The sequence below is a fragment of the Brassica oleracea genome, chromosome C2, assembly GCF_000695525.1.
Source record: "Brassica oleracea var. oleracea cultivar TO1000 chromosome C2, BOL, whole genome shotgun sequence".
Lineage (NCBI taxonomy): Eukaryota > Viridiplantae > Streptophyta > Magnoliopsida > Brassicales > Brassicaceae > Brassica > Brassica oleracea.
The window spans coordinates 5,402,157-5,411,618 of NC_027749.1; the positions used below are offsets into that span (position 1 = coordinate 5,402,157).

The 9,462-nt window shown below is 38.2% G+C and overlaps 1 protein-coding gene across 1 annotated transcript; it reads left to right on the plus strand.

The window, feature by feature from the left end:
• The first annotated feature begins 925 nt into the window (after window positions 1–925).
• On the plus strand, window positions 926–3,915 carry LOC106323283 (F-box protein At3g26010-like). Its single transcript, XM_013761430.1, has 2 exons — window positions 926–1,234; window positions 2,950–3,915. Exons 1-2 carry the CDS (start codon window positions 926–928, stop codon window positions 3,913–3,915), a joined length of 1,275 nt encoding a protein of 424 aa, XP_013616884.1.
• Window positions 3,916–9,462: the final 5,547 nt, after the last annotated feature.

Consider the following 9,462-nt stretch of genomic DNA (forward strand, 5'->3'; position numbering starts at 1 on the left):
TATATATACTTATCATATGCATTCATTCTAATCAAGAAAACAAACCCTTCTCTGAAAAACAGCTTCAAACATCACTACTTCTGCCACCGGGCCGGGGCTCAAATGTTAATTTTAGTTGGGTTCATCGTGGGTATGTGGATCTGTATCATTAAGAGCATGTGCAACGCTAGATTTTAGCTAATCCTTAGCGTGAATCCTTAGTGTTTTAGGATTAAAAAAACATTAAAAAACGGGAAAGCTAAGGATGAATCCTTAATTAAAGAGAAGAAGGACCAAGTCCTTAATGTGCTGGCGTAAAGGGAATTGGTTCGGGACTGGACCAAGTGAGAGGTTTTTTTTTCTGTATTTCTTTTGTATTTCCATGTTGGAGAGTCATGCGTTGTCTGTTTCTAACCATGATTCATAAACCTGATTAGTATTCTTTTTTTTTTTAACTCTAACCATGATCCATAAACCTGAATAATAATTTTTTTTTAACTCTAACCATGATTCATAATATTTGGAACAACTTTGGTAATGATGAAGATGTTTAATTATTGTATGTTTACATTTAATCATTCAATAAATGAAAATTTTTAATTTAAAATTTAATAATTTTTAATTTCTAAGATTTTATTCAAAAAAATAAAATATATATATATATATATATATATATCTAAGGACTCCATGTTGGATCACACTATTGGACCTACAATTATGATTAGAATCCTTAACTATTCAAAAAAAAAAAATATCATTATTATATTGCTAAGGATTCCAATGGTGGGTAAATTGGAGTTGCTCTAAGGGGCTACTTGTGTAATATACGAAACCCTAGTCTTTTTTTTTATTGAAAGCAAAAACTACTTAGCGAACAAATAAAACCTCGCGCGCTAGTTAAACCACGAAACCCTAGTCTTTTCTTTTTTTGCGGAGACTAGTTTCAATGGCAATGGAAACACAAACACATCTCATAGAAGCCATGTTGACGGAGGTTCTAGCGAGACTGCCCTTGAGAAGCATCGCGAGGTTCAAAACGGTGTGCAAAACGTGGAAAACGACACTCGAATCTACGTACTTCCGTCGTCTCTTCGTGTCTGCTCACCGAAACTCCTCTTCCTCATGGTCACTAGTGTTTGTATCAAAAGAAATCATAGGGTTCCATGGATGCGAGACATGGGATCTTCCAAAATCTCCAGCTTCTTTCATCCCACCGTCTCTTAAACGCTTTATTTTCGGTTATCTCAGCTACGCGGCTTCTTCCACTACAAGAAAACGTTGTGTACTCCGACAAAAAACTTCCGACAACATGAATTGTCACAAAAGTTTCGATGGTGTAGCGAGAATTTACCGAGAAAGGCGAAAATTCATCGGAAAGTCGTCAATATTTTCCGACAAACCCGTTTTCTCAGTATCTTCTCGGAAAATCTTGTCGGAATTTTCCCAGAACCATGCATTATCGGTAATTATTCGGAAAGCTCGTCGGAAGATGCTTGAAAATTTCCGACAAACCCGTTTTCTCAGTATCTTCTCGGAAAATCTTGTCGGAATTTTCCCAGAACCATGCATTATCGGTAATTATTCGGAAAGCTCGTCGGAAGATGCTTGAAAATTTCCGACAAACCCGGTTTCTCAGTATCTTATCTGAAAAACTTGTCGGGATTTTCCGAGAACCATGCATTCTCGGAAATTTGTAGGAAAACTCGTCGGAAGATGCTTGGATTGTTCCGACAACACATAATCTCATAAAATCCTCGGTAAATTTGTCGGAATAATCTCGGATTATACCGACATATGAGCTTTCTCGGTAGTTGGATGAGATATCATCGGAAAATTGACAGTTCTAAAAGTAAGTTATATTTGTCGTCGTTTTATCTTGGTCGGGTGAATCTGCAGAGCAATAGTCGTCGGAAGTTTCAGAGCAATGGTCATCGGGACTTTCAAAGCAATTTAGTAAAAAAGATACATAAAGAAATAAAAGATACAATACATAATTATAATATTTCGCAATAAAAAAATAATATTTCTAGTCCACGAAAGTCCATATCCACTTAATGTGCGTGTATATTAATATTCTTATTTATTTATTTTTCTATCTCAGTCTTTATTTTCCTTTCTTCTACCCTGTCATTTTCTCCTTCCTCTCCAGATCTGCTTTTTTTTTTAGCAACTCTCCAGATCTGCATCTAAAATCCTATCTCCGCTATCCTTTTATTCTCTTAATTATTTTCGATTTTCATCATTCAATTTATTCTCTTCGTTTCCTCATTCTTCCTTCTTGCATGGTCTCTTTCTTTTCATTTCTGTCAGATCTCTGTTTTTTTGAAAAAAATACCAAAAGATTCCTTACATCACCACTGCTTGAAGTGCTTACGCCGCCATCATCACAACTCCTTCGACTGCTGTTGCCGCTCACCCACCTACGCCATCATCGTAACTCCTTCCACTGCTGTTGCTGCTCACACTCCACCATCACGGCCACTTCGTGCATTACACCAACATCATCACACTCCACCATCACGGCCACCGTCAACGCCTCAGTCTACACCGCCACCGCCGCACCGTAAACTAGCCCGCCTGAAGTTCTTCCACTGCCGTTACTGTTTCTTTTTATTTTAGTTTTTAGAACTTTTGTATTTAATTTCTTTATTGCTAATGAATTTTTGATAAATATCATATTATTTTAAATTTCTTTTATTTCATTTTTGTTTTTTTAATTCAAAATATTAAATTGTCGGAAGTTTATAGGAATATGTTTCTCGGAACTATAACGGGACGTTTCGACCAACTTCCAACGAATGCTTCCGAAGATATTTTTTATCGGAATTTATCGACTACTTTCCGACAAATGGTATTTACCGAGAGCCAAACTCCGATAAAAGTTGGATTGTCGAAAAATAGTGGGAAATACCCATTACCGACTAACTACCGATGAATACTACCGTCGGAGTGTGAGCTTTATTCTTGTAGTGTTCTAGTGGATTGGTTTTGCTTAAAGACAGCTCCTACTCAAATGAATCTTACTGCTACGTGGGCAATCCAGTTTTAAAACAGTGGATTCGAATCCCACCAGCCCCAAGTTACTCCGTTGTGTTAGGTTTGGTTACTCGATTGGACGAGGATGGTGTCGTTTCCAGCTTCAAAGTGATTAGGATAGCTTCGGTCCAATCTACGAATAATGATCTCGCCTGTATTTGGAGAGTGTTTATTTATTCCTCCGAGATAGGGATTTGGAGTTTCAAGAAAATTTACAGTCCGCACCATATCCAAAACATGTATTATTATATTACTCTGAATGGCACGATTTACATTAGCTGTGTGAGTGTGCATGGAGTAGTACTCTTATCTCATGATTTCTATTCTGAATCCAATGAGTTCCGGGTTGTGAAATTACCTGAATATCAGAGTGACAAGAAGGGCATCAGAAGATCCTTGACTACCTCTGGAGGCTTCATCATGTATGTCACAGCATTTTATCAAACGGAAGATGATGTTTTGAAGATTTGGAGGTTGAACGATGATGATGAATCTTGGAAACTTTTGTGGGTAATCAAGCTCCCGAGTATCAGTGTTTATGTACCCATGGCAATGCATCCATTTGATATAGGCACTGTTTATCTATGTAGTCATCATGATCGTCATTTGGTGTCATGTAACTTGCGGACACTAAACTATACAATTCTCAAGGATGGATATCAAGATTGTTTCATTGACCAGTCTGTTTGTGACAGCTTTGTGAATGGGGTATCTGATCCAAGATCATCTTCATATTGGTGGAATGGAGTTTCAGTCAAGTTCTTACCATTAGTTCTCCCACGGTGGATGGGTTCGGTGCCTTGTCCTCCCCAAGCTGAGATGATAGATACAGTTTCACTACTTTCTTATATGACTTCAACGGAGAGAACAATGAAAAAGGAAAAATCTCAACGACAATGATTTTTAGATGTAGCGGTATGAATGTGGTTTACTTTTCCTTTTTTGTGTTTAAGATATTAATATTGTGTCTAAGATATTTAGAAATAATATAAAATGTTTTAGGAAACTTTGACGGCCACAAGTCTAGTGAACTTTTGACTGCCATGAGAATGATAGAAGAATGGAAGGTGGATTTTGAATTACCAAGCACAAACAAACAAGTGTGTTTCTCTTACCGCAAGAAGGTTGACAACAGGATCATATAATGCAATCTTATAAAGTTACAGGTGGTCTGAGTTGGTTAGTGTTCTAAAAATTAATTTAGACAGTGTTAAGGTGTCCCCTCTAGACCGCAAATAGTTCATAAGTAAAACCATATGTGTATGCCTAAAACACTAGTTCTGAAAATTGCTTCATTACAGTATTAATTAATACTAGACATTACCCCGCACTAGACATTACCCCGCACGTCCGTACGGGTGTTAATTTTTATTTTTATATAAATTGATATTTATTTTTTCATGATTAGTGTGTTATATTTTTTATATGCGTCATAATATAAATAATTGTATAAGTATTTAAATATTTTTAGGTTTCTATACATCAGAATCAAACTCAAATTAAATAGGGATAATATGATTACTTTGGTTGTTTGGTTATTTTTAAGTTAATTTTAGTTTGAATTCAAAATACCCAAACTGAATTGGTTAATATTGTTACTTTTGGTAAAAATATCCAAACCGGCCTCAAATACATTAGTTTTTGGATATTTGTATGTTTCTATATATCAAAACTGAATCCATCTTGACTTGGGAAGACCCGATTCAAAATGCACATGAATATTTATAATATCCAAATGAAGCCTAGTTTCAAAACTCAAAAAATTTGATACAAAAATAAAATAAATTGTAGCTAAACATGTACCCGAATGTCTATGTCTAACGGATTATGTAAACAAAAAAAAAAAATTGTTAACCATTTTGAATTCTTGTCACAAATAGAGTAATTTCATTCAAATATGTCGAATTATTATAGTTAATATGTAAAATAAATACTGTCAAAATATTTTAGTAAATATAATTAATGATGTAGTTAAAAATGAGAAAATGAATGTAAATATTATAGTTTTATTTTGTACTTCTGTAATAAATGATGTCAATTTATTTAGTAAATCTAATAAATGAAGTAATTAGAATTGATTAAAATAGAATAAAAATCTGTAAAAAAAATTATTTAAAAATAGGCAAATATTATTTTGTATTGTTATCCATGTTTCAAAACAATTCTCATTTATGTTGCTATTTATGTTTCCAAAAAATTCTCATTTGTACTTCAGTTTTAATAATATTGATTTCTTGAACATTTGTTAGAAAACTTTTTTGAATCGGAAAGAAAAATAAGAAAGTAGTTAATCACTTATTGAATAATGAAAGAATATAAGATTTTCTTCAACTGTATATAATAGATTAAGGCACATTCATATCTATACAACACACTACATATATGGATTGCCTCCCATCTGAATACAGATTACGTCTATATTCAATCACATGATCAAGCTCTTTGAATTGGAATACGAAAACATCATGATCAAGCTCTCTATATGTGGCCATGATTTCTCAAGCTAGTGATTAACTCCATTTCGTGACTCGGAATCATGAACTTCAACCGTGGTCATCATGATCTCCATGTCTTTGGATTCCTTTGTTTGATTCTTAAGTTTAAACAATATATATTGCTTTATTTTGAAGTTTAAACAATGTTTCATACTTTTATAGAGTTGCTAATTGCTAGTTTTAATTTTTATCTTGTTTATGTTTTTTTCCTCTTTTTTTTTGTCACGAAAATACTTTATATAAAAAGCAAAATGGGTCAAGTCCAAGTCCAAAGAAATAAAACGTTAGCCCGCTACAGAGCTCGTTACAGAATGATGAAGAGCCTCTTTGGCGATAGAGTCCGAAAGAGAATTTTCCAATCTAGGGATATGAGAGAAAGATAGAGAGGTGAATCCAGATGAGATTGATTGTATATCGCTGATGATTCCAATCAACTCTTTCCTCTGGATCCTGCCGTTGATTGCTCCGATGAGCGTTGTACTGTCTGAGAAGACGTTGAGGTTGATGAAGCCTAGCTCCTTTGCCGCTTCCATGGCTGCTCGCACTGCTAACGCTTCTGCAACTAGAGGGGATGAGATGAACTCTTGTGTGGAGGAGCCTATTATCGTTCTGGAGACTTGGGGACCTGAAAAGTTCCATGCTAGCCCTGCCTTGTTTCTCGTCTCGTTCCAGGCTGCGTCTGTCTTGCATGAGATCGAGTTATTCCTGAGGGGAGCCGTTGTCGATCTGTTATTCTTCGTTCGAGCTCTTCAAGGTAGGGGGTTGCTTTTGATCCTTTTATCTTGGGCTTGATTCCATTCCAATGCTAAGCGTAGACCTGTTGTGGCAGTTTCCTCAGGTGTGATCTCCTTTGAGTCGAAGAGAAGGGCGTTTCGTGATGTCCAAAGAGACCAGAGCACCCAAGGAAGAATGGAGCCCACGATCCCAGTCGGCGGTAGACAGACGGCATCCTTAAAGCGCAAAAGTGCCTCTTTGAAATCCATTGATAAGATTCCTCTCTTCTGGAGGTTTTCCCCCAAGGGCAGCGCATTGTTGATGATGGACCAGAGGAAGAGTCTCAGTTTCGGTGAGCATTTGTGTCTCCACACCTCTCTGATCCAATTAAAGTTGTCATCTGTGTTCGTTGATTGCTCTTTGACCTTTTTGGATGCAGAGAAATAACCCGATCGTGTTGAGTAGGTTCCTGTTGGTAGGGGTTGCCAAATAAATCTGTCTTCCATTCCGCTTCTACTCGGATGTAGGCTCATGATCTTTGTTGAAAGCTCAGGTAAGAATTTTTCAACCCTTGCTCTGTTCCAATTTAGATCGTCTGTTAGGAGATCCGAGACCATTAGATCCATACCTTCCTCTTGGATAGGTCCATAGGGTTTAACATTGTCGTCTAGGGAGATCCATGAGTCCTTCCAGACTGCGGTTGTCTGTCCATTACCAATGGCCTTTCCAATGTTGTCTTTTAGGAGGTCTCTCCCAAAAAGGATACTTCTCCATCCATGTGAGCAAGCAATTGGTAGGTTTGTATCTAGAAAGCCTTGTCTTTGACAGTATTTTCCTTTTAGGATTCTCGCTAATAGGCAATCAGGGACCGTGATGATTCTCCATGCCAGCTTAGCCAGTAACGCTTGATTGAACAACTGAATGTCCCTTAGTCTCAATCCTCCCATAGCTTTTGGATTAGTCAATCGATCCCAAGAGACCCAGCACATCTTTTTTGTACCCTCAGGCCCATCCCACCAGAATCTTGTTAACACCGTTTGTATTCGTTTGCAGAGGCTTATTGGGATTTGGAAACAGCTCATTGTGTACGTTGGTATCGCTTGGAGTACTGCTTTTAGTAGAGTTAACTTCCCTGCTCTACTGAGGAAGCGTGTTGACCAGCTCAGGGATCTTTGGCGTATGCGGTCCACAATAGAGGTAAATAAATCTCTCTTCCTTCTTCCAAAGTGTTCTGGCAGACCCAGATATTTGCCTAAGCCTCCTACTTTATTGATTCCCAGGATCGCTTTTGCTGTAGTTTTGACTTCCTCTGGGGTTTTTGAAGAAAAGGTAATGGAGGATTTGAACTTGTTTATCTTCTGTCCTGAGGCCTTGCCATATTCTGAAAGTATTTGTACCAATTTCTCCCAACTTGTACGGTTTGCTTGACAGAAGAACATGGTATCATCTGCAAACAGCTGATGATTCACCCTTTGGGCAAGCTCTTGTTACTCTGATTCCTTGGAGTGTTCCATCTCTCTCAGCCTTTCTACATAGTCCTGTCAAGACCTCTCCACACAGAATGAAGATATAGGGCGACAGTGGATCTCCTTGGCGAATTCCTCGGTGAGGTATTACATTGCCATAAACTGAATCATTTACTAGATAGGAGTATGATACTGTTGTTATGCACTGCATGATCCAGTTTATCCAACTAGCATCGAAACCTAGCCGTTTTAGGACTGTAGATATAAAGTGCCATTCAACCCGATCATACGCCTTGGACATATCAGTCTTCACTGCCATTGTGCATTTCTTCTCTGCTTTTGAGTTCTTTAGAAAGTGTAACACTTCATGAGTAATAAGTACATTGTCTGAAATCGCACGTCCTGGGATGAAAGCTGATTGATTCTCAGAAATGATAGATGTTAGAACTGGTTTGAGCCGTAGAGATAGGAGCTTTGAGATAATCTTGTAGTAGACATTGCATAATGCAATAGGTCTGTACTCCTCTACTCTCTTTGCTGTTGTTATTTTGGGAATCAGTCTGCCCACTGTTTTGTTGATTGACTGTGCGAGGATGCCTGAGGTGAAGAAGCTTCTGATTTCCTCTACAACTGCTGGTCCTACCGTCTCCCAGTTTGCTTGAAAAAAACAGGCTGAGAAGCCGTCTGGCCCCGGTGCCTTGTCAGGGTGGATAGCGAACGTAGCTTCTTTGATCTCCTGAGCTGATGGGATAGCTCTCAACTTCTCGTTTTGGTCACAAGATACACATGGCTTCAGTGCTTTTGCTACCGTCTGTGAACTGTCAAGATTTGTGGCAGTGATGAGGGTAGAGTAGTAGTTGCAAATAACCTCAGAGATTTGTTCTTCCTCATAAAAAGGTACTCCTTCCTCATTCTCTAAAACTGACATTCGATTCTTGGCTTTTCTTCCTTTAGTAGTAGCATGAAAATACCCTGTGTTTGAATCTCCCAACGTTAACCACAGTTGTCTACTTATTTGTTTCCAGAAGTTCTCTTCAGCTTTATACAGATGGAGTAGTTTTTTATTGATCTCTCGAATAAGCTCCTCATCTGCTGTTGGGGCTGACATAGCCTCCTCCAGATTCTGTTTTAACTCTTCCAAGGCCTTGCTGCTATTCTCAGAGTGCTCTTTACTTCATAAACAAATGGCTTTTCTGCATTTTGCCAGTCTGTGTTCCACCTGAAGGTGCGCGTGCCTGTTCCAAACATCTTTGACCAGTTGTTTGATTTCCAGATTGTCTTTTAACCTTCTATCGAATCTAAACAGTTTGTTTCCTCTCTTCTGTGTAGTATCGAGGCTGGAATAAGCTGGACAGGTGGGTTCGTGTGAGAGGAGGCTGCCACATTTGAGTTGGTATGTACTTGAGCTGATCTTTGCTTAGCTCTGATGGGTACATTCCTCTCTGAGGGACCCGCCTCCATACTCGGTGAGTTCAGAATTTGCGATAGCTTTCGCTTCTTTCAGCTGGCTCCTCTGAGAATATTTGGGCTATAGCGCAGGGGCCTTCATCTTGCAGCTCTGGCGGATCTTCTTCGTATTTTAGTTAAGGTATCACGTGATGGTTCCTCTTCTTCCTGATTTTGACATAAATTGACAGGTTCTTCTATCAGTTCTTCCTCTACTGCATTAGGACTTACTATGAGTGATCTGATTCTTGCAGGTCTCTCACTTGTGTCCCCCGGATTCTCTTGTTCCACCATCTTCGGCTGTTCACTGCAAAGTCTCTCCAGAA

Coding starts and splice junctions, on each gene's coding strand:
- LOC106323283 (XM_013761430.1), top strand. CDS start 926: ATGGCAATGGAAACACAAACACATCTCATAGAAGCCATGTTGACGGAG. Junction 1,235..2,949: donor TCGGTTATCTCAGCTACGCG/GCTTCTTCCACT, acceptor TTATTCTTGTAG/TGTTCTAGTGGATTGGTTTT.